This window comes from Thunnus albacares, chromosome 17 (genome assembly GCF_914725855.1).
Source record: "Thunnus albacares chromosome 17, fThuAlb1.1, whole genome shotgun sequence".
Lineage (NCBI taxonomy): Eukaryota > Metazoa > Chordata > Actinopteri > Scombriformes > Scombridae > Thunnus > Thunnus albacares.
Genome location: NC_058122.1, coordinates 29471099 through 29498993, shown reverse-complemented (window position 1 = coordinate 29498993; position 27895 = coordinate 29471099). Strand labels below are relative to the sequence as shown.

The following is a 27895-nucleotide window of genomic DNA, read 5'->3' as shown; positions in this document are numbered from 1 at the left end:
GGCAGTTATTGCAAGCAAGGGTTATGCCACCAAATAAATATTAAATGTTATTTACTTTAAGATTGTTTGTTCCTTTACTTTTGCTCACCTAAAAATGCTGTGGTGTAATACAAATGGTGATATATCCTCAGTTGTTTAACACATCTAAATGTAAATACCAGGCAATAAAAGCTGACAGTCTGAACTCTTGTCTCATACTCATCTTTTGATCTTAAACCCAAATGTCTTCAGTGAACAACAAAAAAAAGGGAATTTGCCTTGCTGTTCCAATACTTTCAGAGGGGACTGTATTATGGTATTGCAGTCCTGAAAGAAGAAGTTAAGATTTTTGTGTTATTAAAATTGATAAAAGTTAATACACCCCCACTTTGTAAATGCTTAATAAACACTATAATTTGTGGATTTAGTCAGTGTGCTATCTGTGGTTTGTGTTTTGGAGTAGGCTCCTTGAAAAAAAAAACACGAAGAAGCTAAACAAAATCGGGACAAGCAACGGCATAAAATGAGAATAAACCCAGATGGAAATCCCTGATGAGAGAAATGTTTGCAGACTGACGCCGAAGCTTCCTGTTTACTGCTGGACAGGTAAGAGTGTAATGTATATTTATTTTGCCCCGCTGGTTATGGTTCAAAACCTAGATGATGTACAATGTTTATTAGCAGTACATTGATTTCCCTGAAAAGAAACGCCGCCACATAACGTTAAATATTAGCACACTTTAGCTTCGGTTTCTGCCTCTCATGGAGCTGGTGGTCTGACAAGAGACAACAGGGAAGCAACGTTGTGCTAATAACCCAACGACTGATTCATTTTCTGTGACAGTTAGACAACACATTGACTGATAACTAAGATATTTAGCGCTGGTAATGTGGTAAAGACCGTAAGTCAGAGTAATGAATTAGTGTGAAAGATAAACTGAGAAGAAGTCTGCTCATCACCGAGTTAATACATTCTGTGAATTTATATATATATATATATATATATTTTTATATATATATATATATATATATATATATATTTTTTTTTTTTTATTTATTTTTTTTTTTTTCACAGTGCTCCATGATTTCATTGTTTGCTCCTAATTTGTCATTTAGGAGTATATGTACATATTGGGGAGCAAAGTTAGCTTATAGTCCAACACAAGTAACGTTTTCCCCGTTTCAATGTTGAAAAACATGTAATTGCTACCAGAGTTTTAATTTTACATTCATCAGTCAGAAATAGAATTTTTCTGTTATTTATTTTGGTGTGTTTATCCAGGCCAGCCAAGGCTCCCAGCATCTTAGGACATAACATAATGTATTACAAGGGTTTGTGACTCTGTCATAAAGAACTTATTTTCTTGATGTTGCTGTTGTTTCTCCAGCTATGAGAGAGGTCCTGTTGCATCAATGCATGGTATTGCCTTGATCTTCATCTTAAAGTGACTGTGTAATAGGTCAGGGGTATTTCACCATGTGCCATTGATGGCTGGGAGTACGTTGGTTTTTATTACAACCAAAGACAACAAAAGTTTCCACATGTACAACTGTATAAAATGTATGAAATAGTAAATTATCTCTATGTGTAATGGTACTGTCTTCCACAGAAGCAGTTTTCCCTGCGGCTGCTGCTCTACACACAGCTCCTGGAGCAGATGAGGAACAGCAGTGCCAGTGAATCATGGGTGTTGTTCCTGCCATGAGCGCATCTTCATCCAGAGCAGTAAATTGAATACCTTTGGTGTGGTTTTGGTCTGACCCATGTCAGCTATTATATGTGCAGCAATTTGACTGCTGGAAGGGGATCAGATAAGTTTAATCACACTGCTTTTAGTGTTCAAACACGCTAATGATTTGATAGATTATTCTGTCTTAATCAGAATCAACTCTGAAGAACACAGAATAAGCTGTCAAAATGTTTGTTTGAACAGTAAAAGCTGCATGTTTATGTTATCCTTTCATTGTCCAGATTGAAAAGGATGTCCAAAAATGTTTCTGTTAAATAAGATATATTTTTATTTCAAATGTCATTATTCTTAGTGTTGTTTTTTATATTTTTATTTTGTGGTTCAAACTAGTGAATTACAGTTAACATAACCTGAAGTGGCAATGAAAATTAATCCATAACATGTACTACAGTGCCCTATTCTGAGGATCAGTGGTACTCCAACTTCACTACTGTTTTATGTTGCTTTATAAATATAAATAATGACAATATAAATTAATGGTGGAAGTGGTAATGAGAATATACTGACTGCAGGGAAATACTGTCATTATATAAATATATATTAATATGTTTGTCATTGCAGTTACCACAGCACATCTGATGAATATCTTTTATTTGGTAAACTTGCACAGTTAAGTTGAACAAATGTGAATATATAAACAAAAAGTTTAATAATTATCCAGAAAATATATAAATTTAGAAAATATATAGAACAAGTATAAAATAAATAAAATATCAGAAATGTAACAAATAAATATGAGATGATTTGATGCCTTGATGATGAACAGGCAGGTGTGTGAGTACCTGAGATACTGTGTGGACGTTCCAGAGGACCTGGAGGGAAACGCAGAGGCCAGGTGTGAAACCAGTGTGATGTCTTTTGAGGACCAGGGAACTTGACCCTGATCCTCCAAACACAGCAAGTGGGGATGACAAGTCGGTTTCCCTGGCCTACAGAGCCATGCTGTCAATAGATGAAATGTCTATAGGCAGCATAACGGTACTCCTGGTTGTCAACCCCAGGCTTCCTGGTTTGGCCAAATACAATAATGTCCTCCCAGTACTGCCTGTGAATGCATAAAAAGCATTTTCAAGACAGTACTGGGGGAAGTGCGGTATTAGGCTCACACAATCTGCAGGGTACTGGTCACAGTATTTCATCTCCCGGTCCGTAGGCATGTCTGTACAGTTACTACAAGTGCACCATGGTACCCCTGGCACTCCAGCAAACGGTGGGACACCATGCCTGCGCTGATGCATCATCAAGGCATCAAAAATGAGCCCTGGCTGCCTCTGAAGCAGTTCACTGGTGAGCTGCCTGTGCTCCTCCATGGTCATCTCTTCAAGAAGTTTCTGAAGAAATAATCACCCCCCCAACCCACCCATGATTATTCGTGGGTGGGTTGGGGGGGTGAAGTAATGGGGCAGAGTGCACAGTGAACTCACATTTCTCCGTTTTGCCTCTTCAGGTTAGGCTAACCTATTGTTGCTAACTTTGGAGCTAACTCCCTTCACTTTTCCAGCACTTGGAAAACAACAGACGTGACTTTTTAGCATGTATTAACTGTTAGACTGTAGTCTGTTCTGTGCATTTACTACCAGACCGACAACTTACTGCTAACCTTTTCCTCTGCTCTGCTCACATCCACCACCAGTTTCCTGCCGCTCTTTCCTGCTCGCTACACAAACATTCTAAGCATTGCCCTATTCCTAAACGGAGATATGCTACCGATATTTAGCTTTATTTTTGGCATTAGAAAATATCTTTTGGCCTGGCGGGGATTCGTCGATATTATTACAGGAGAAACGCTGATTCAGTAAACGTTCAGTAAATGTTGAGTAGAGTTAGACCCAGCAGTCTCCGTTAAGTTGGAAGAGTTAAAAGTTGTGAAAACAACAGGGGTGTTTTGAATACACCCCCGTTGTTTTCACAGGTAATTTGTTAGTCTGTCCCTCCCGCCACAGGAAATAATGGATTAATCCTGGAAGGCTACTGATGTAGCACTTCTCTCCTTATTACAGTAACACAGAGATTATTCGACCAATAAATATTTAGTGTGACGAGAGCATATCGACCAACTAATCAACCAGTCGACCAGGAGACTACAGCCCTACCCCCACCCCCTGAGAAATACAGTGTGGTGCACACTTGGGCTTAAGTTAGCTTCTTTAGCTAAATTATGCTAACAGGGCAGGTATCATTATTAAGTAACATTAAACTTAGTGAAATATTGCCACAATAGTCCGACTCAGTGTGAGTCCTAGAGCTGGGGAGAGCAGCAGGTGAACCAACTGTCAATCACAGCTGTCAATCAACGCCCACACAGCAGACATCAAATCTGCTATGAGTCTCCAAACCTGTAAGGTGCTTCCGCATTGACTTCAGCCTCAAGCCGTGGTAGTTGCCACTTACACAACACAGTCCTTCCACTGGTTTCATGTTATTCTACTGACTTGGTGACAGTTGGTGGCAGCAGTAATGCACAAAGTAGTGCAGCAGTGGCTCAACAAAGATCTTTACAAGAAAACTACACAGGGTATCTTTAACTGTTGTTGTGGATACTTCTGAGCGATGGTCAGCACCTCAGTGGAGAAAAGCGCACATGAGCCTTTGATGTCTTAAAGCTGAGAATGTTTATCGAAGCACTTGGCCAAACGGAGAACCGAAAACAGTAAACACCAGAGTGTTCTACTCCGGTGCTGTCTCTTTCCGTTCTGTCCTCTGATGGTCCGAGTCCTAGTCTTTATCAGCCTACAATATGAAAAATTAGTCTCATTGGTTTGTCACGTTGCATGGAATGTCAGCAGTTTTGGTGTGAATATCTGACTGTGTCATCCACTTATCTGTGTTGTCAAGGAAAGCCTCCTCTGACCTTGGTAACCATGGCAATGCTGATATACCCTCTATCAGAGAGGTTTCTGCCTTCCCCAAAACATCACAGACAGCTGGAGTCTCAAGGAGACTGCTTAAGAATTACATTGTGACCTCAAGGCCAAGCTTGACCCAATGTAACCCAACTTGTAACCCCTAATGATGGAGAATTCCATAACAATTGTACAGTCCTCCCTCATGTTAAATGTGGCGACAGTGTGGTTTGAATTGCTAATGATAGGCTACATACAACGATAAGTGTGCTTGTTGAAAAATGGAAAATAAAAACCCAAGAGAAAAGTCTTACATTCATGTATTTCAGCTACTGTCATGTGAAGCACCTTCAATCTTACGTGAAGTCACCACAAATATGTTCATTATTAAATCAATGGCGCATCACAGAATGTGACAGCATGTCTCCTACAGTATCATCGGCTGTTTTGAAAAATATACAAAATAGCTGCAGTATCTTCATTGATTATATATCTTTACATAAGGAGAGAATTCATATCTCAGTTTGATGTTAAAGTGACTGCATGTATGTACTGCACTGGCGCCGGAAGTAGGGGGCCATTGGCTCCCCACTGTGTCCCCTCAAATGCCCCTATATTGCAACATTTACGATAGAAAGTGCGCATTTCATTTGTGAACACAACAGCTGTGAGAGCAGTGCCAAAGCTTTGGGTCCGGGGCTGCCACTGCTTCAGCCCCGGATGGTGTGAGCCCCGTATATTTGTGCTCCTCAAAACCGGTATTTTAATGTAACAGAGTGGAACTTAATGTGGAGGGACAGGAGGAGAGGGAGAAATATGGCGGTGCACATAAGAAGATGCATACAGGCCATTGATGTATTACAGGCAGTGAAGTTGCTGTTTCTAGTGTTTCAGGCTTTAGTCACATTTCAGCACACAGATCGGTCCATAATGAAAACTGCAGAGAGCACAAAAGCCTCAAATTGCGCGGCTTCAATTAGCAGAGATGCGCGCACACAGAGCTCTCCACAATCACAAACCAACTTCCTTTTGCTTCTTTTACTTCTCTAGCATTTCGCATCTATAACATAATCTACTGAAATGCCAAATGTCAAAATACAGTTATTGATATGACTCAGGCAGGTCTGAGACGTGTCAGATTAATGTCTGGATTTAACATGAATGTTGTTCAGGTGTCACTGATTGTATCCGGGATTTTGCAGAAACATCAGTACTGATGTTCTGTTTGTTGCTCACAGCTGCTGTGCATCAGATTCTTTCCTTTGACTTTATTAAACACCTGCAGCATCCCACAGCAGCAGAAACGATAAGTGCATCTTTAAAGTGATGTGCGCATTTACGCACGTGGCACAACAACGGTAACTTCATTAAAAGGATCAGTCAGGATCTGACGGTAATTAATGTTCAGTGTTCTGCTACTAATCCACACCATTGACTTTATATAAAGAGATCAGCTGTTACACAGATTCCAGGTTTGTATGGCGGAATTGTTTGTAATAAAGAAGCCCTTATGGTGAAAAAGCAGTCCTGTGTAAAACAATAAGGGGCTGCGTTGGTGCAGGCGTGTTGTTTAAAGTGTCGGTGAGACGATGAAATATGATCCAGCAGCAGGTTGGAGTAACAGATTATTGGGTTTAAAGACTGATCAGAAAAACACTGCACAGCAGTAATATTCACAACTCTGGAAAGTTATCAAGTTGCAACCATGTTTATTAGTGCGCACATGTGGAGTGCGTCTGTGTCCGCAAAACACACACACAGAAACTTTTTGGCCCCCGAACTTCTGTAATGAATCCGGCGCCCCTGATGTACTGTACAGTGTGTAAACGTACTTGTAATTTATTATTTATTTAATTATACAGAAATATTGTTTGTGAGTTCATTTGAAAGGAAATCCTCCCACAATAAGCTCTGCAGTCTCACAGAACTGCTGGTTAAACTTGAAGGAGGCTCTAAGACTCAGCTTTTCTTCTATCTTCTGTATCATATACCACATGATATCATCAACATAAACCACGACATCCGTTGTTCACTCTGGACTAAGTTTCTCACACATAAGCTCGAAACACATTCTTGGTCATTTTTCTTTGGAGGCAGTAAAAAAGTGGAATGTCCTGCAGATCACTCCTGGTTTATACGGTGAGTTCCTTTCTGTTTATTACGTTTTGGTACTAGATTTAGTGTTATTGAGATGCTTTAATTGCCCTGAAAATTTCATCAGTTTTTCCTGAAGTATCACAACCAGTTGGAACTATTAGAGTCATATCATTTGTAATGAAGTGGTAATTCTTACTTTGCTACAGACTGAGCAGAACACCTTTGATTTAATTTTATAGACTTTAAATTAATGGATGTAAATTATGATGAAATACTATTCCTTGTGGGGCCTGAAAATAGGAAAATCCTTAACTATATTTCAAATATGTACTCAGAGAATATGTTTAAGAACATTTTGATTCCAGTGGGATGTATTACTGATTACAAAGACAAACAGGTTACCAGTAATGTTTAAGTAATGTTTTTCTAATCACTGCATCAGAAAGTCTTGCTTGCTTTCTGCAACCAGAATAAGTCGTGGAAGTTCTGCATTCACAAGATGAGGCTGTGTCTCCTGCTCTGCATCTTCTGCCTGATGGCTCCTGTTGGCTACAGTCAGCTTCCAGGTCCTCCTGGTCCTCCTGGTCCTCCTGGTCCCTCTGGTCCCTCTGGTCCAACAGGTGAGACAAAGTCTCCTGGGAAACCTGGTGTGGGTGCAACTTCACTGCTATCATGCTCCTTACAACATTAGGTCTACACTTCAATGATTTGTTTTCGACAATCTGGCAACGCTACCAGTTGGACAGACAGATGAGTTTGCTTTTAGCTACAATCCTGAAACCTCTCTCAAACCTCCCCAGATCCTTTCATATCACCTTCCTTATTCTTCACTCTGTGTGTGTGTCAGCTGTCACAGAAGACTGATATTCAAATCTCTGAATACATTCATGCTAATCAGAGGATAAACCCTTATGACTTCAGGTTACAGCATGGCTTTTCCTCTGGCACCATGCTCAGGCTAAATACTGTCATTCCCCCCCCTAATCATCTGAGCATTGCAATTACGTCAATTTTTCATCCATAGATTTTTTTTCAAATAAACAACAAGCATAATCTTTGCTATGTATTATGAGTCTTGTTTTATGTCTCTTTCCCTCCTCTTTTGTGGAACAAGGATGGGCGGGACCTGCTGGACCTGCTGGAGCCCGTGGAATGCCTGGACTCACTGGATTCCCTGGACCCCGTGGACGTGATGGACCTGCTGTAATGTGTGGACGAGGTTATATAACTTTTTAAACTTTAAACAATATATATATAAATTGTACTGAATTATTTTCATCAGCTGAACAATTACAGTTTGTCTTTTCCCTAAAATGCAGGATGCAGTAATAGTACATCTCAAGCAAATTTCAGAACGCATGAACACACGAGTCTAGTCAGATAATGTGTAAACACACAAACACACACAGAAAGGTAAACATTTATACGAATTCAGTTCAGCAACAATACCTTCCTGAAGCTTGACTGTTTGATTTTTGTTTAGGTTGTTTCTGTGTGATATTACTTCAACTTGGTTATATTTTGAGGCCATAGTATGTAAATATTAAAATACAATGCATTTATAGAGATACACCCCCAATTTTACACATGGAGATCAGTGTCCTCATCACGATAAGTACTACACAGTCTGTGAAAACAGTTACATGTGTTTAAAAGGGGCATTGAAAAGTCTGAGAAAATAACAGGGAATGTCATCAGGGTTATCTTGGTTTCTAATTTCAGATGTTTATCAGAGAGCCTGTTACAAACTGAGGACTTGGAATTTGAAAGATGTGGGCATTGATCAGGCACAGAGGGTCTAATTAAAGACACACTGAGTTGTACTGTGAGAAGTGAGAGTTTCAGTATTTTTGGAGGTTGACCTATATTGGCACTAAAAGTCAGGATATCTTCTTCTTTTTAATAATTGTCTCTTGCAAGTCCCCCAGCTTAATGCAGCTTAATGTAATATTCAATTGTCTTTATTCAGTCAGAGACACTGGCGTCAAGGAATTAACCAGTTATGATTTTGTTTGATAAATGACAAAACGATTCATCAATGTAAAATGGGTTTTAATGAATTTTCTGTTGATCGTTGAGTCATTTCAGACCTCAAATTTCAACACAAATCTTGCACAAAAAGTGTGTACATTTAATACAGGCAGCAGATATTGAAGGCCTTTGTATTGGATTGTATTATATTGTAAGGTGTACCTGCTATTGTGTCCATGTGTGATTGGTTTATTAGCTTTGGTCTGCTGTCATGGTCAGTAAAAATGAATGACTGTCTGTCATTGTCATCTGTAACAATCTGGTGACAGATGTGAGGTCCAACTTATTGGCAGTAACTGTATTTAATTTGTTTGATCCAGATCTACTTGACTTTGTTGACCAGGACCTTGAAGCCTTAAAGAAAAGCTTTTCTAAGTTGGAGCCGGGTAAGTATCATATTCAAGAACTACAAGTGAGTGTTACAGGAAGTGAAGTATTTCTGATGTATGATTATCCCGTCTTGTTGTCTGAGAAAGTGAAATGTTGCAATAGTTGGCTTCACTAATATTAATGTATCTGTGTTTGTATATACTGCTTTATTTTTCAATGGGGCAATTCAGAAACATGTAAATAATTGCAAATATTACAAAACATTTTTTATCTTGAGCAACAAAAACTTGTGGTTAAGTGGACAAATGACCTTCTTTCAACCGGTTGAGAAGCTAAAGAAATGATATTGATCTTCAGTCAGAGGAAGAACAAACATGTCAAACTAAGTGTGTTTTAACAAAGACTTTCTGAATAGAGTTCATGAGCCAGAGGGCCAAAATGACAATTCAGTTTAGAATGTTGAAAACACAATATTTCTTTTCTCATTTATTTCTATGGAGCCACCAAAGTCCTGAGAGACGATATGTTTTATCTTGTTCATCACAACTTCAGAGTATTGGTTTCTAAGTTATTATCTTGTGCTCACAAGATTGCATGTCGTGTCCACAAGATAATTACTGGAGCAAACAAAATGGATCACTTGGGCCAGCAATATCCATATGTTATGTGCACAAGATAAAAGAATATCATGTTTGGGGGGTTCCATATATTTCTGATATCAGGCATGTTGTTTTCTTTTTTTCAGCTGTGAACCACAACTTTGTCCGGAGAGTTGGTCAGAAATACTTTGTGTCAAACAAGGAGAGAGGCTCTTTCTCCCAGGCCATCGAGTTCTGCTCCCAACAAGACTTAGAGCTGGCTTTGCCCAGGAACGAGGAGGAGAACAGCGCACTGACTCAGCTGTTTGGTGAAGTGGACAAAATGGTCTGGATCTATGTCAACAATAAAAAAGCAGAGGGTCATTTTGAGACAGATATGAAAAACCGTCGTCTGACCTTCACCAAATGGGGTGAAGGGCAGCCAAACGGATCTGTCGGGGATACGGGCTGCACCATGCTGTCAGAAAACGGCGTCTGGCGAGTGTCACAAGATTGCTCTCTGAATGCTTACATCATTTGTCAGATATAACCATATATCGTATCCCTTGCAAGTCTTGCTTTAATGGAAAGTTTTTCATGTGCTCGATCTTATCTGGCGTATGATAAAGTATTGCTTCACTGTGTTGACGCTGTGTAGGGGAAGATGCAGATGCAAAGTGTCCACGCTTCACATATTTACCACAGATAAAGTGTCCAGCAGAATTTGAACATGACACATCTGTAACTAGTGTTACTGCAAAGTTGTGTTCAGTATAAACGCTTCTTTTTAAAATAAACAAGCCTTTTTGTTATTCACATTGTTTTGCTTTTCTTGTTTTGTTGTTGGGATACAATTTTAGAGGAAAATTGGGTGGTCAGGGTGGTTTGGGATAGTGGGGAGCAAAATATCCGACTGGATCAGCCAAACCAAGGGAACTATGACAGGATCAATTCACACTTGCTGCAAAGATCAGTATATGAACCTGCAGCAGAGACCTGGTAGACCAACCTCAGCTGTAGATGTGGCAAATTTAACTTAGCAACAGACATTTTTAATAATTGTATGTGTGCTTCTAATTCTTTAAAAAAGTTGAAAAAATGAGTCTATGATCTGAAGAAAATATAAGAAATAATTTCTCTACAGTTACATGTGTGATATGTGATAACAGCTTACAGCACAATGTGCTATGTCCACACAATACTTTCAAAAAGTGAAGTAAAAGATCCTGTTTGTTTGATGCCTGTTTGTTTACAGTTTGCATTTAGATGTAGAAATACAGAATAATAGAGAGGTCCAAGATTTTCGAGATAACAGAGATGTGGGTACAATATCTTTAGTCAATATCAGAAAGACTTTTCAAATATGTTTTACATTCAGTACAGATCAAAATAAATAATGGTTTACAAATGAGGGAGCAGCAGATCTTTTTGTTGCCTCATTACCATCTAAGAAATCTAAAAATCTTCGCTAGCTCCAACTTTCAGAATGAAATAAAAATTTAAAGGTATCCTGTGGAGTTTTTGATCACTATTAGTGGCTATCAAGCAATGTTTGTATGAGTGGGTCCCTGTTTTAGTTGCATCTTCCATGTGCACAAAGATGTGTGAGATGTGTGAGAGCACACTAGCACCACAATACCATAGACCAGGGGTCTGGTATTGTGGTAATTAGGTTGAACAATGGGCCAGTTTTTTTCAGCACTATTTATTGACCCAATATGTTTTTAATATGTCTTGTTTGTTTGTTTCTTTTAATTGATTTGATGATAAAATGATTTATAATACAGTTTTAGGATTGTATCTGAGGGCAGAGCGATGGCAAACAGAAAGACAGTATCTTCTAAACATGAACATATATGAGACTAGAAATGTAATTGATAGCTTATTCTCACACAATAAACAGTGGCCTGTTTCATTCGTGGTTGAAGTAAAGTTATTGTTATTGACACGAATCTGTTCTGGTCAGATCGGCCAAATTATGTACCATTAGCCTACCATACATATCATGGCCTAATATTTTTCTATTGGAGCTAATTATTTTCACCAGTTCATGCCATTTTGATGCGCTGTGCAACATGACAGGGTACCAGTAGTACAGCTTGGTGTCTTTTGGCATTTCTATGCTCTAAAACATTTTTGGTTAGGCTGTGATTCATCTGTCTAACAACCCTACGGTTCTTATGTTGTTTTAACTCTCCAATTAACTCTCCAATTGTCAGTGTTACATAATTTGGTCCCAAGGGTTTTGCAGTCGTTGTCACCTGAAAATTGAAAAGAGCATACAGTCCCCTCCAAAAGTATTGGAACAGCAAGGCAAATTCCCTTGTTTTTGTTGTTCATTGAAGACATTTGGGTTTAAGATCAAAAGATGAATATGAGACAAGAGTTCAGAATGTCGGCTTTTATTTCCTGGTATTTACATCTAGATGCATTAAACAACTCAGGACATACCACCCTTTGTTTGAACCCACCCATTTTTCAAGTGAGCAAAACTATTGGAACATGTGACTGACAGGTGTTTCTTGTTGACCAGGTGTTGCCTTTAAGGTTGATTGTTCAAACATTAAATAGCTCTGCATGACTAGTCTACTTTTTGGCCTGGGTTTAAACCTATAAAGAATGCATTTCTTGTTAAAGAGGATAAACCATCATGAAGACCAGAGAGCTGTCCATGGGAGAAAAGCAAACCATTTTGAAGCTGAGAAAAGAAGGAAAATCAATCAGCGCCATTGGACAAACATTGAGCATAGCAAGCACAACAATTTGGAATGTCCTGAAAAAGAAAGAAACTACTGGTGTACTGAGCAACAGACGTCGAACAGGTCGGCCAAGGAAAACAACAGTAGTTGATGACAGAAATATTGTAAGAGCTGCGAAGAAAAACCCCAAAACATCAGTAAGTCACATCACCAACGACCCCCACAGTGCAGGGGTGAAGGTATCACAATCCACTGTTCGAAGAAGACTCCGAGAGCAGAAATATAGAGGCCATACCACAAGATGCAAACCACTCATCCGCAGTAAGAATCAGAAGGCCAGATTGAAATTTGCAAAGAAGTACAGAGATGAGCTGCAAAAGTTCTGGAACACATTCTTATGGACTGACGAGACCAAGATTAATCTCTACCAAAGTGATGGAAAGGCCAAAGTGTGGAGAAAGAAAGGAGCTGCTTATGATCTGAAGCATACAAGCTCATCTGTGAAGCATGGTGGAGGTAACGTCATGGCTTGGGCGTGCATGGCCACTTCTGGAACAGGCTCATTAATATTTATTGATGATGTAACTGATGATGGTAGCAGCAGAATGAATTCCGAAGTGTACAGAAGCATTTTGTCTGCCAATTTGTGGAGAAATGCATCCAAACTAATCGGGAGGAATTTTATCACGCAGCAGGACAATGACCCAAAGCACACTGCCAAGAAAACAAAGGACTTCATCAGGGGAAAAAAGTGGAAGGTTTTAGACTGGCCAAGTCAATCACCTGACCGTAACCCAATAGAGCATGCATTTCACCCCCTGAAGAGGAGACTGAAGAGAGAAAGCCCCCAAAAAACAAACAAGAACTGAAAGAAGCTGCGGTAAAAGCCTGGAGTAGCATCACAAATGAAGAATGCAACAGTTTGGTGATGTCAATGGGTCGCAGGCTTGAGGCAGTTATTGCAAGCAAGGGTTATGCCACCAAATAAATATGAAATGTTATTTACTTTAAGATTGTTTGTTCCTTTACTTTTGCTCACCTAAAAATGCTGTGGTGTAATACAAATGGTGATATATCCTCAGTTGTTTAACACATCTAAATGTAAATACCAGGAAATAAAAGCTGACAGTCTGAACTCTTGTCTCATACTCAACTTTTGATCTTAAACCCAAATGTCTTCAGTTAACAACAAAAACAAGGGAATTTGCCTTGCTGTTCCAATACTTTCGGAGGGGACTGTATTATGGTATTGCAGTCCTGAAAGAAGAAGTTAAGATTTTTGTGTTATTAAAATTGATAAAAGTTAATACACCCCCACTTTGTAAATGCTTAATAAACACTATAATTTGTGGATTTAGTCAGTGTGCTATCTGTGGTTTGTGTTTTGGAGTAGGCTCCTTGAAAAAAAAAACACGAAGAAGCTAAACAAAATAGGGACAAGCAACGGCATAAAATGAGAATAAACCCAGATGGAAATCCCTGATGAGAGAAATGTTTGCAGACTGACGCCGAAGCTTCCTGTTTACTGCTGGACAGGTAAGAGTGTAATGTATATTTATTTTGCCCCGCTGGTTATGGTTCAAAACCTAGATGATGTACAATGTTTATTAGCAGTACATTCATTTCCCTGAAAAGAAACGCCGCCACATAACGTTAAATATTAGCACACTTTAGCTTCGGTTTGTGCCTCTCATGGAGCTGGTGGTCTGACAAGAGACAACAGGGAAGCAACGTTGTGCTAATAACCCAACGACTGATTCATTTTCTGTGACAGTTACACAACACATTCACTGATAATTAAGATATTTAGCGCTGGTAATGTGGTAAAGACCGTAAGTCAGAGTAATGAATTAGTGTGAAAGATAAACTGAGGAGAAGTCTGCTCATCACCGAGTTAATACATTCTGTGAATTTATATATATATATATATATATATATTTATATATTTATATATATATATATTTTTTTTTTTTTTCACAGTGCTCCATGATTTCATTGTTTGCTCCTAATTTGTCATTTAGGAGTATATGTACACATTGGGGGGCAAAGTTAGCTTATAGACCAACACAAGTAACGTTTTCCCCGTTTCAATGTTGAAAAACATGTAATTGCTACCAGAGTTTTAATTTTACATTCATCAGTCAGAAGTAGAATTTTTCTGTTATTTATTTTGGTGTGTTTATCCAGGCCAGCCAAGGCTCCCAGCATCTTAGGACATAACATAATGTATTACAAGGGTTTGTGACTCTGTCATAAAGAACTTATTTTCTTGATGTTGCTGTTGTTTCTCCAGCTATGAGAGAGGTCCTGTAGCATCGATGCATGGTATTGCCTTGATCTTCATCTTAAAGTGACTGTGTAATAGGTCAGGGGTATTTCACCATGTGCCATTGATGGCTGGGAGTACGTTGGTTTTTATTACAACCAAAGACAACAAAAGTCGATTTCACTGAATAGCTACTCGTCTCTGACTGAAAGTGTGTTAATCAATTAAATAATCTGATCTAGTCTGATGTTGGTATGAAAATCTGCATGGAATAAGATTGAACAGTTTCTGGTGAGCACATTAGAAAAATAGATAGATAGATAGATAGATAGATAGATAGGTAGATAGATGGATAGATGATTTATAATAAGTTCATTCATTTGTGCTGTTTTATTTTAGTCAGGCACTATGGGTTGGCATTATTCACCATGTCTGTGACATTCACACCCGCCATATCAGAAGTATTGCAGACCAAGTCAGGAGAGGTCTAGGTAAGTGATACACATTTGTTTGCCTATGTAGCGTATTAACTTACCCTGTAAGTCCTACTCTTGGTTAAATAGCACTATTTTCACATGTACAACTGTATAAAATGTATGAAATAGTAAATTATCTCTATGTGTAATGGTACTGTCTTCCACAGAAGCAGTTTTCCCTGCGGCTGCTGCTCTACACACAGCTCCTGGAGCAGATGAGGAACAGCAGTGCCAGTGAATCATGGGTGTTGTTCCTGCCATGAGAGCATCTTCATCCAGAGCAGTAAATTGAATACCTTTGGTGTGGTTTTGGTCTGACCCATGTCAACTATTATATGTGCAGCAATTTGAATGCTGGAAGGGGATCAGATAAGTTTAATCACACTGCTTTTAGTGTTCAAACACACTAATGATTTGATAGATTATTCTGTCTCAATCAGAATCAACTCTGAAGAACACAGAATAAGCTGTCAAAATGTTTGTTTGAACAGTTAAAGCTGCATGTTTATGTTATCCTTTCATTGTCCAGATTGAAAAGGATGTCCAAAAATGTTTCTTTTAAATAAGATATATTTTTATTACAAATGTCATTATTCTTAGTGTTGTATTTTATATTTTTATTTTGTGGTTCAAACTAGTGAATTACAGTTAACATAACCTGAAGTGGCAATGAAAATTAATCCATAACATGTACTACAGTGCCCTGTTCTGAGGATCAGTGGTATTCCAACTTCACTACTGTTTTATGTTGCTTTATAGATATAAATAATGACAATATAAATTAATGGTGGAAGTGGTAATGAGAATATACTGACTGCAGGGAAATACTGTCATTGTATAAGTATATATCAATATGTTTGTCATTGCAGTTACCACAGCACATCTGATGAATATCTTTTATTTGGTAAACTTGCACAGTTAAGTTGAACAAATGTGAATATATAAACAAAAAGTTTAATAATTATCCAGAAAATATATAAATATAGAAAATATATAGAACAAGTATAAAATAAATAAAATATCAGAAATGTAACAAATAAATATGAGATGATTTGATGCCTTGATGATGAACAGGCAGGTGTGTGAGTACCTGAGATACTGTGTGGACGTTCCAGAGGACCTGGAGGGAAACGCAGAGGCCAGGTGTGAAACCAGTGTGATGTCTTTGGAGGACCAGGAAACTTGATCCTCCAAACACAGCAAGTGGGGATGACAAGTCGGTTTCCCTGGCCTACAGAGCCATGCATAACGGTACTCCTGGTTGTCAACCCCAGGCTTCCTGGTTTGGCCAAATACAATAATGTCCTCCCAGTACTGCCTGTGAATGCATAAAAAGCATTTTCAAGACAGTACTGGGGGAAGTGCGGTATTAGGCTCACACAATCTGCAGGGTACTGGTCACAGTATTTCATCTCCCGGTCCGTAGGCATGTCTGTACAGTTATTACAAGTGCACCATGGTACCCCTGGCACTCAAGCAAACGGTGGGTCACCATGCCTGCGCTGATGCATCATCAAGGCATCAAAAATGAGCCCTGGCTGCCTCTGAAGCAGTTCACTGGTGAGCTGCCTGTGCTCCTCCAAGGTCATCTCTTCAAGAAGTTTCTGAAAAAATAATCACCCCCCCAACCCACCCATGATTATTCGTGGGTGGGTTGGGGGGGTGAAGTAATGGGGCAGAGTGCACAGTAAACTCACATTTCTCCGTTTTGCCTCTTCAGGTTAGGCTAACCTATTGTTGCTAACTTTGGAGCTAACTCCCTTCACTTTTCCAGCACTTGGAAAACAACAGACGTGACTTTTTAGCATGTATTAACTGTTAGACTGTAGTCTGTTCTGTACATTTACTACCAGACCGACAACTTACTGCTAACCTTTTCCTCTGCTCCGCTCGCATCCACCGCCAGTTTCCTGCCGCTCTTTCCTGCTCGCTACACAAACATTCTAAGCATTGCCCTATTCCTAAACGGAGATATGCTACCGATATTTAGCGTTATTTTTGGCATTAGAAAATATCTTTTGGCCTGGCGGGGGTTCATCGACATTATTACAGGAGAAACGCTGATTCAGTAAACGTTCAGTAAACGTTCAGTAAACGTTGAGTCCAGTTAGACCCAGCAGTCTCCGTTAAGTTGGAAGAGTTAAAAGTTGTGAAAACAACGTTGTTTTCACAGGTAATTTGTTAGTCTGTCCCTCCCGTCGCAGGAAATAATGGATTAATCCTGGAAGGCTACTGATGTAGCACTTCTCTCCTTATTACAGTAACACAGAGATTATTCGACCAATAAATATTTAGTGTGACGGGAGCATATCGACCAACTAATCAACCAGTCGACCAGGAGACTACAGCCCTACCCCCCACCCCCTGTGAAATACAGTGTGTGCACACTTGGGCTTAATTTAGCTTCTTTAGCTAAATTATGCTAACAGAGCAGGTATCATTATTAAGTAACATTAAACTTAGTGAAATATTGCCACAATAGTCCGACTCAGTGTGAGTCCTAGAGCTGGGGAGAGCAGCAGGTGAGCCAACTGTCAATCACAGCTGTCAATCAATGCCCACACAGCAGACATCAAAGCTGCTATGAGTCTCCAAACCTGTAAGGTGCTTCCGCATTGACTTCAGCCTCAAGCCGTGGTAGTTGCCACTTACACAACACAGTCCTTCCACTGGTTTCACGTTATTCTACTGACTTGGTGACAGTTGGTGGCAGCAGTAATGCACAAAGTAGTGCAGCAGTGGCTCAACAAAGATCTTTACAAGAAAACTACACAGGGTATCTTTAACTGTTGTTGTGGATACTTCTGAGCGATGGTCAGCACCTCAGTGGAGAAAAGTGCACACAAGCCCTTGATGTCTTAAAGCTGAGAATGTTTATCGAAGCACTTGGCCAAGCGGAGAACCGAAAACCGTAATCACCAGAGTGTTCTACTCCGGTGCTGTCTCTTTCCGTTCTGTCCTCTGATGGTCCGAGTCCTAGTCTTTATCAGCCTACAATATGAAAAATTAGTCTCATTGGTTTGTCACGTTGCATGGAATGTCAGCAGTTTTGGTGTGAATATCTGACTGTGTCATCCACTTATCTGTGTTGTCAAGGAAAGCCTCCTCTGACCTTGGTAACCATGGCAATGCTGATATACCCTCTATCAGAGAGGTTTCTGCCCTCCCCAAAACATCACAGACAACTGGAGTCTCAAGGAGACTGCTTAAGAATTACATTGTGACCTCAAGGCCAAGCTTGACCCAATGTAACCCAACTTGTAACCCCTAATGATGGAGAATTCCATAACAATTGTACAGTCCTCCCTCATGTTAAATGTGGCGACAGTGTGGTTTGAATTGCTAATGATAGGCTACATACAACGATAAGTGTGCTTGTTGAAAAATGGAAAATAAAAACCCAAGAGAAAAGTCTTACATTTATGTATTTCAGCTACTGTCATGTGAAGCACCTTCAATCTTACATGAAGTCACCACAAATATGTTCAATATTAAATCAATAGCGCATCTGGAAAGTTATCAAGTTGCAACCATGTTTATTAGTGCGCACATGTGGAGTGTGTCTGTGTCCGTGAAACACACACACACAGAAACTTTTTGGCCCCCGCACTTCTGTAATGAATCCGGCGCCCCTGATGTACTGTACAGTGTGTTAACGTACTTGTAATTTATTATTTATTTAATTACAGATAAATATTGTTTGTGAGTTCATTTGAAAGGAAATCCTTCCACAATAAGCTCTGCAGTCTCACAGAACTGCTGGTTAAACTTGAAGGAGGCTCTAAGACTCAGCTTTTCTTCTATCTTCTGTATCATATACCACATGATATCATCAACATAAACCACGACATCCGTTGTTCACTCTGGACTAAGTTTCTCACACATAAGCTCGAAACACATTCTTGGTCATTTTTCTTTGGAGGCAGTAAAAAAGTGGAATATCCTGCAGATCACTCCTGGTTTATACGGTGAGTTCCTTTCTGTTTATTACGTTTTGGTACTAGATTTAGTGTTATTGAGATGCTTTAATTGCCCTGAAAATTTCATCAGTTTTTCCTGAAGTATCACAACCAGCTGGAACTATTAGAGTCATATCATTTGTAATGAAGTGGTAATTCTTACTTTGCTACAGACTGAGCAGAACACCTTTGATTTAATTTTATAGACTTTAAATTAATGGATGTAAATTATGATGAAATACTATTCCTTGTGGGGCCTGAAAATAGGAAAATCCTTAACTATATTTCAAATATGTACTCAGAGAATATGTTTAAGAACATTTTGATTCCAGTGGGATGTATTACTGATTACAAAGACAAACAGGTTACCAGTAATGTTTAAGTAATGTTTTTCTAATCACTGCATCAGAAAATCTTGCTTGCTTTCTGCAACCAGAATAAGTCGTAGAAGTTCTGCATTCACAAGATGAGGCTGTGTCTCCTGCTCTGCATCTTCTGCCTGATGGCTCCTGTTGGCTACAGTCAGCTTCCAGGTCCTCCTGGTCCTCCTGGTCCTCCTGGTCGAAGAGGTGAGACAAAATCTCCTGGGAAACCTGGTGTGGGTGCAACTTCACTGCTATCATGCTCCTTACAACGTTAGGTCTACACTTCAATGATTTGTTTTCGACAATCTGGCAACCCTACCAGTTGGACAGACAGATGAGTTTGCTTTTAGCTACAATCCTGAAACCTCTCTCAAACCTCCCCAGATCCTTTCATGTCACCTTCCTTATTCTTCACTCTGTGTGTGTGTCAGCTGTCACAGAAGACTGATATTCAAATCTCTGAATACATTCATGCTAATCAGAGGATAAACCCTTATGACTTCAGGTTACAGCATGGCTTTTCCTTTGGCACCATGCTCAGGCTAAATACTGTCATTTTCCCCCCTAATCATCTGAGCATTGCAATTATGTCAATTTTTCATCCATAGATTTTTTTTTCAAATAAACAACAAGCATAATCTTTGCTATGTATTATGAATCTTGTTTTATGTCTCTTTCCCTCCTCTTTTGTGGAACAAGGAGAGACGGGACCTGCTGGACGTCCTGGAGCTGATGGACATGATGGACCTGCTGTAATGTGTGGACGAGGTTATATAACTTTTTAAACTTTAAACAATATATATATAAATTGTACTGAATTATTTTCATCAGCTGAGCAATTACAGTTTGTCTTTTCCCTAAACTGCAGGATGCAGTAATAGTACATCTTAAGCAAATTTCAGAACGCATGAACACACGAGTCTAGTCAGATAATGTGTAAACACACAAACACACACAGAAAGGTAAACACATGTACGAATTCAGTTCAGCAACAATACCTTCCTGAAGCTTGACTGTTTGATTTTTGTTTAGGTTGTTTCTGTGTGATATTACTTCAACTTGGTTATATTTTGAGGCCATAGTATGTAAATATTAAAATACAATGCATTTATAGGGATACACCCCCAATTTTACACATGGAGATCAGTGTCCTCATCACGATAAGTACTACACAGTCTGTGAAAACAGTTACATGTGTTTAAAAGGGGCATTGAAAAGTCTGAGAAAATAACAGGGAATGTCATCAGGGTTATCTTGGTTTCTAATTTCAGATGTTTATCAGAGAGCCTGTTACAAACTGTGGACTTGGAATTTGAAAGATGTGGGCATTGATCAGGCACAGAGGGTCTAATTAAAGACACACTGAGTTGTACTGTGAGAAGTGAGAGTTTCAGTATTTTTGGAGGTTGACCTATATTGGCACTAAAAGTCAGGATATCTTCTTCTTTTTAATAATTGTCTCTTGCAAGTCCCCCAGCTTAATGCAGCTTAATGTAATATTCAATTGTCTTTATTCAGTCAGAGACACTGGCGTCAAGGAATTAACCAGTTATAATTTTGTTTGATAAATGACAAAATGATTCATCAATGTAAAATGGGTTTTAATGAATTTTCTGTTAATCGTTGAGTCATTTCAGACCTCAAATTTCAACACAAATCTTGCACAAAAAGTGTGTACACTTAATACAGGCAGAAGATATTGAAGGCCTTTGTATTGGATTGTATTATTTTGTAAGGTGTACCTGCTATTGTGTCCATGTGTGATTGGTTTACTAGCTCTGGTCTGCTGTCATGGTCAGTAAAAATGAATGACTGTCTGTCATTGTCATCTGTAACAATCTGGTGACAGATGTGAGGTCCAACTTATTGGCAGTAACTGTATTTAATTTGTTTGATCCAGATCTACTTGACTTTGACCAGGAACTTGAAGCCTTAAAGAAAAGCTTTTCTAAGTTGGAGCTGGGTAAGTATCATATTCAAGAACTACAAGTGAGTGTTACAGGAAGTGAAGTATTTCTGATGTATGATTATCCCGTCTTGTTGTCTGAGAAAGTGAAATGTTGCAATAGTTGGCTTCACTAATATTAATGTATCTGTGTTTGTATATACTGCATTATTTTTCAATGGGGCAATTCAGAAACATGTAAATAATTGCAAATATTACAAAACATTTTTTATCTTGAGCAACAAAAACTTGTGGTTAAGTGGACAAATGACCTTCTTTCAACCGGTTGAGAAGCTAAAGAAATGATATTGATCTTCAGTCAGAGGAAGAACATGTCAAACTAAGTGTGTTTTAACAAAGACTTTCTGAATAGAGTTGATGAGCCAGAGGGCCAAAATGACAATTCAGTTTAGGATTGTTGAAAACACAATATTTCTTCTCTCATTTATTTCTATGGAGCCACCAAAGTCCTGAGAGATGATATGTTTTATCTTGTTCATCACAACTTCAGAGTATTGGTTTCTAAGTTTTTATCTTGTGCTCACAAGATTGCATGTCGTGTCCACAAGATAATTACTGGAGCAAACAAAATGGATCACTTGTGCCAGCAATATCCATATGTTATGTGCACAAGATAAAAAAATTTTATGTTTGGGGGTTCCATATATTTCTGATATCAGGCATGTTGTTTTCTTTTTTTCAGCTGTGAACCACAACTTTGTCCGGAGAGTTGGTCAGAAATACTTTGTGTCAAACAAGGAGAGAGGCTCTTTCTCCCAGGCCATCGAGTTCTGCTCCCAACAAGACTTAGAGCTGGCTTTGCCCAGGAACGAGGAGGAGAACAGCGCACTGACTCAGCTGTTTGGTGAAGAGGACAAAATGGTCTGGATCTATGTCAACAATAAAAAAGCAGAGGGTCATTTTGAGACAGATATGAAAAACCGTCATCTGACCTTCACCAAATGGGGTGAAGGGCAGCCAAACGGATCTGTCGGGGATACGGGCTGCACCATGCTGTCAGAAAACGGCATCTGGCGAGTGTCACAAGATTGCTCTCTGAATGCTTACATCATTTGTCAGATATAACCATATATCGCATCCCTTGCAATTCTTGCTTTAACGGAAATTTTTTCATGTGCTCGATCTTATCTGGCGTATGATAAAGTATTGCTTCACTGTGTTGACGCTGTGTAGGGGAAGATGCAGATGCAAAGTGTCCACGCTTCTCATATTTACCACAGATAAAGTGTCCAGCAGAATTTGAACATGACACATCTGTAACCAGTGTTACTGCAAAGTTGTGCTCAGTATAAACGCTTCTTTTTAAAATAAACAAGCCTTTTTGTTATTCACATTGTTTTGCTTTTCTTGTTTTGTTGTTGGGATACAATTTTAGAGGAAAATCGGGTGGTCAGGGTGGTTTGGGATGGTGGGGAGCAAAATATCCGACTGGATCAGCCAAACCAAGGGAACTATGACAGGATCAATTCACACTTGCTGCAAAGATCAGTATATGAATCTGCAGCAGAGACCTGGTAGACCAACCTCAGCTGTAGATGTGGCAAATTTAACTTAGTAACAGACATTTTTAATAATCGTATGTGTGCTTCTAATTCTTTAAAAAAGTTTAAAAAAAAAAATGAGTCTATGATCTGAAGAAAATATAAGAAATAATTTCTCTACAGTTACATGTGTGATATGTGATAACAGCTTACAGCACAATGTGCTATGTCCACACAATACTTTCAAAAAGTGCAGTAAAAGATCCTTAAGAAGTGTTTGTCTACAGTTTGCATTTAGATGTAGAAATACAGAATAATAGAGAGGTCCAAGATTTTCGAGATAACAGAGATGTGGGTACAATATCTTTAGTCAATATCAGAAAGACTTTTCAAATATGTTTTACATTCAGTACAGATCAAAATAAATAATGGTTTACAAATGAGGGAGCAGCAGATCTTTTTGATGCCTTATTGCCTTATTACCATCTAAGAAATCTAAAAATCTTCGCTAGCTCCAACTTTCAGAATGAAATAAAAATTTAAAGGTATCCTGTGGAGTTTTTGATCACTATTAGTGGCTATCAAGCAATGTTTGTATGAGTGGGTCCCTGTTTTAGTTGCATCTTCCATGTGCACAAAGATGTGTGAGATGTGTGAGAGCACACTAGCACCACAATACCATAGACCAGGGGTCTGGTATTGTGGTAATTAGGTTGAACAATGGGCCAGTTTTTTTCAGCACTATTTATTGACTCAATATGTTTTTAATATATCTTGTTTGTTTGTTTCTTTTAATTGATTTGATAATAAAATGATTTATAATACAGTTTTAGGATTGTATCTGAGGGCAGAGCGATGGCAAACAGAAAGACAGTATCTTCTAAACATGAACATATATGAGACTAGAAATGTAATTGATAGCTTATTCTCACACAATAAACAGTGGCCTGTTTCATTCGTGGTTGAAGTAAAGTTATTGTTATTGATGCGAATCTGTTCTGGTCAGATCGGCCAAATTATGTACCATTAGCCTACCATACATATCATGGCCTAATATTTTTCTATTGGAGCTAATTATTTTCACCAGTTCATGCCATTTTGATGCGCTGTGCAACATGACAGGGTACCAGTAGTACAGCTTGGTGTCTTTTGGCATTTCTATGCTCTAAAACATTTTTGGTTAGGCTGTGATTCATCTGTCTAACAACTCTACGGTTCTTATGTTCTTTTAACTCTTCAATTAACTCTCCAATTGTCAGTGTTACATAATTTGGTCCCAAAGGTTTTGCAGTAGTTGTCACCTGAAAATTGAAAAGAGCATACAGTCCCCTCCAAAAGTATTGGAACAGCAAGGCAAATTCCCTTGTTTTTGTTGTTCATTGAAGACATTTGGGTTTAAGATCAAAAGATGAATATGAGACAAGAGTTCAGAATGTCGGCTTTTATTTCCTGGTATTTACATCTAGATGCATTAAACAACTCAGGACATACCACCCTTTGTTTGAACCCACCCATTTTTCAAGTGAGCAAAACTATTGGAACATGTGACTGACAGGTGTTTCTTGTTGACCAGTTGTTGCCTTTAAGGTTGATTGTTCAAACATTAAATAGCTCTGCATGACTAGTCTACTTTTTGGCCTGGGTTTAAACCTATAAAGAATGCATTTCTTGTTAAAGAGGATAAACCATCATGAAGACCAGAGAGATATCCATGGTAGAAAAGCAAACCATTTTGAAGCTGAGAAAAGAAGGAAAATCAATCAGAGCCATTGGACAAACATTGAGCATAGCAAGCACAACAATTTGGAATGTCCTGAAAAAGAAAGAAACTACTGGTGTACTGAGCTACAGACATCGAACAGGTCGGCCAAGGAAAACAACAGTAGTTGATGACAGAAATATTGTGAGAGCTGCGAAGAAAAACCCCAAAACATCAGTAAGTCACATCACCAACGACCTCCACAGTGCAGGGGTGAAGGTATCACAATCCACTGTTCGAAGAAGACTCCGAGAGCAGAAATATAGAGGCCATACCACAAGATGCAAACCACTCATCAGCAGTAAGAATCGGGAGGCCAGATTGAAATTTGCAAAGAAGTACAGAGATGAGCTGCAAAAGTTCTGGAACACAATCTTATGGACTGACGAGACCAAGATTAATCTCTACCAAAGTGATGGAAAGGCCAAAGTGTGGAGAAAAAAAGCTGACAGTCTGAACTCTTGTCTCATACTCATCTTTTGATCTTAAACCCAAATGTCTTCAGTGAACAACAAAAAAAAGGGAATTTGCCTTGCTGTTCCAATACTTTCGGAGGGGACTGTATTATGGTATTGCAGTCCTGAAAGAAGAAGTTAAGATTTTTGTATTATTAAAATTGATAAAAGTTAATACAACCCCACTTTGTAAATGCTTAATAAACACTATAATTTGTGGATTTAGTCAGTGTGCTATCGGTGGTTTGTGTTTTGGAGTAGAAGTAGACTCTGAGAGGCCTCTCATGGAGCTGGTGGTCTGACAAGAGACAACAGGGAAGCAACGTTGTGCTAATAACCCAACGACTGATTCATTTTCTGTGACAGTTAGACAACACATTGACCGATAACTAAGATATTTAGCGCTGGTAATGTGGTAAAGACGGTAAGTCAGAGTAATGAATTAGTGTGAAAGATAAACTGAGGAGAAGTCTGCTCATCACCGAGTTAATACATTCTGTGAATTTATATATATATATATATATATATATATACATATATATATATATATATATATTTTTTTTTTTTTTTTCACAGTGCTCCATGATTTCATTGTTTGCTCCTAATTTGTAATTTAGGAGTATATGTACACATTGGGGGGCAAAGTTAGCTTATAGTCCAACACAAGTAACGTTTTCCCCGTTTCAATGTTGAAAAACATGTAATTGCTACCAGAGTTTTAATTTTACATTCATCAGTCAGAAATAGAATTTTTCTTAGTACATAACACAATGTATTACAAGGGTTTGTGACTCTGTCATAAAGAACTTATTTTCTTGATGTTGCTGTTGTTTCTCCAGCTATGAGAGAGGTCCTGTAGCATCGATGCATGGTATTGCCTTGATCTTCATCTTAAAGTGACTGTGTAATAGGTCAGGGGTATTTCACCATGTGCCATTGATGGCTGGGAGTACGTTGGTTTTCATTACAACCAAAGACAACAAAAGTTGATTTCACTGAATAGCTACTCGTCTCTGACTGAAAGTGTGTTAATCAATTAAATAATCTGATCTAGTCTGTTGTTGGTATGAAAATCTGCATGGAATAAGATTGAACAGTTTCTGGTGAGCACATTAGATGAATAGATAGATAGATAGATAGATAGATAGATAGATAGATAGATAGATAGATAGATGATTTATAATAAGTTCATTCATTTGTGCTGTTTTATTTTACTCAGGCACTATGGGTTGGCATTATTCACCATGTCTGTGACATTCACACTCGCCATATCAGAAGTATTGCAGACCAAGTCAGGAGAGGTCTAGGTAAGTGATACACATTTGTTTGCCTATGTAGTGTATTAACTTACCCTGTAAGTCCTACTCTTGGTTAAATAACACTATTTTCACATGTAAAGCTGTATAAAATGTATGAAATAGTAAATTATCTCTATGTGTAATGGTACTGTCTTCCACAGAAGCATTTTTCCCTGCGGCTGCTGCTCTACACACAGCTCCTGGAGCAGATGAGGAACAGCAGTGCCAGTGAAGCATGGGTGTTGTTCCTGCGATGAGCGCATCTTCATCCAGAGCAGTAAATTGAATACCTTTGGTGTGGTTTTGGTTAAGTAGCACTATTTTCACATGTACAACTGTATAAAATGTATGAAATAGTAAATTATCTCTGTGTGTAATGGTACTGTCTTCCACAGAAGCAGTTTTCCCTGCGGCTGCTGCTCTACACACAGCTCCTGGAGCAGATGAGGAACAGCAGTGCCAGTGAATCATGGGTGTTGTTCCTGCCATGAGCGCATCTTCATCCAGAGCAGTAAATTGAATACCTTTGGTGTGGTTTTGGTCTGACCCATGTCAGCTATTATATGTGCAGCAATTTGACTGCTGGAAGGGGATCAGATAAGTTTAATCACACTGCTTTTAGTGTTCAAACACGCTAATGATTTGATAGATTATTCTGTCTTAATCAGAATCAACTCTGAAGAATACAGAATAAGCTGTCAAAATGTTTGTTTGAACAGCAAAAGCTGCATGTTTATGTTATCCTTTCATTGTCAAGATTGAAAAGGATGTCCAAAAATGTTTCTGTTAAATAAGATATATTTTTATTACAAATGTCATTATTCTTAGTGTTGTATTTTATATTTTTATTTTGTGGTTCAAACTAGTGAATTACAGTTAACATAACCTGAAGTGGCAATGAAAATTAATCCATAACATGTACTACAGTGCCCTTTTCTGAGGATCAGTGGTATTCCAACTTCACTACTGTTTTATGTCGCTTTATAAATATAAATAATGACAATATAAATTAATGGTGGGTGGAAGTGGTAATGAGAATATACTGACTGCAGGGAAATACTGTCATTGTATAAGTATATATTAATATGTTTGTCATTGCAGTTACCACAGCATATCTTATGAATATCTTTTATTTGGTAAACTTGCACAGTTAAGTTGAACAAATGTGAATATATAAACAAAAAGTTTAATAATTATCCAGAAAATATATAAATATAGAAAATATATAGAACAAGTATAAAATAAATAAAATATCAGAAATGTAACAAATAAATATGAGATGATTTGATGCCTTGATGATGAACAGGCAGGTGTGTGAGTACCTGAGATACTGGGTGGATGTTCCAGAGGACCTGGAGGGAAACGCAGAGGCCAGGTGTGAAACCAGTGTGATGTCTTTGGAGGACCAGGGAACTTGACCCTGATCCTCCAAACACAGCAAGTGGGGATGACAAGTCAGTTTCCCTGGCCTACAGAGCCATGCTGTCAATAGATGAAATGTCTATAGGCAGCATAACGGTACTCCTGGTTGTCAACCCCAGGCTTCCTGGTTTGGCCAAATA

The 27895-nt window shown here is 38.6% G+C and overlaps 1 protein-coding gene and 2 long non-coding RNA genes across 5 annotated transcripts; all 3 read left to right on the top strand.

The window, feature by feature from the left end:
* The first annotated feature begins 5803 nt into the window (after positions 1 to 5803).
* Positions 5804 to 22412, top strand: LOC122966232 (pulmonary surfactant-associated protein D-like). Of its 3 annotated transcripts, none has more exons than XM_044330280.1 (5): positions 5804 to 6712; positions 7140 to 7290; positions 7785 to 7889; positions 21275 to 21337; positions 22023 to 22412. In XM_044330280.1, the coding sequence occupies exons 1-5, from the start codon at positions 6683 to 6685 to the stop codon at positions 22403 to 22405; spliced, it is 732 nt and encodes a 243-aa protein (XP_044186215.1). In that variant the 5' UTR covers positions 5804 to 6682; the 3' UTR covers positions 22406 to 22412. The 3 variants fall into 3 exon arrangements, with proteins under 3 accessions (XP_044186215.1, XP_044186216.1, XP_044186214.1); XM_044330281.1 differs by lacking the exons at positions 21275 to 21337; positions 22023 to 22412 and adding exons at positions 9022 to 9087; positions 9777 to 10345 and having other exon boundaries at positions 7140 to 7281; XM_044330279.1 differs by lacking the exons at positions 21275 to 21337; positions 22023 to 22412 and adding exons at positions 9022 to 9087; positions 9777 to 10345.
* Positions 13335 to 19724, top strand: LOC122966238. Its single transcript, XR_006398353.1, has 3 exons — positions 13335 to 13554; positions 17191 to 17199; positions 19714 to 19724. It is a non-coding gene; the product is annotated as an uncharacterized LOC122966238 (long non-coding RNA).
* LOC122966236 lies at positions 13807 to 15433 on the top strand. The gene is made up of 3 exons (XR_006398351.1): positions 13807 to 13844; positions 14978 to 15065; positions 15218 to 15433. It is a non-coding gene; the product is annotated as an uncharacterized LOC122966236 (long non-coding RNA).
* Positions 22413 to 27895: the final 5483 nt, after the last annotated feature.

Coding starts and splice junctions, on each gene's coding strand:
- LOC122966232 (XM_044330279.1), top strand. CDS start 6,683: ATGTCCTGCAGATCACTCCTGGTTTATACG. Junction 7,890..9,021: donor TGCTGTAATGTGTGGACGAG/GTTATATAACTT, acceptor TGTTTGATCCAG/ATCTACTTGACTTTGTTGAC. Junction 9,088..9,776: donor CTTTTCTAAGTTGGAGCCGG/GTAAGTATCATA, acceptor TCTTTTTTTCAG/CTGTGAACCACAACTTTGTC.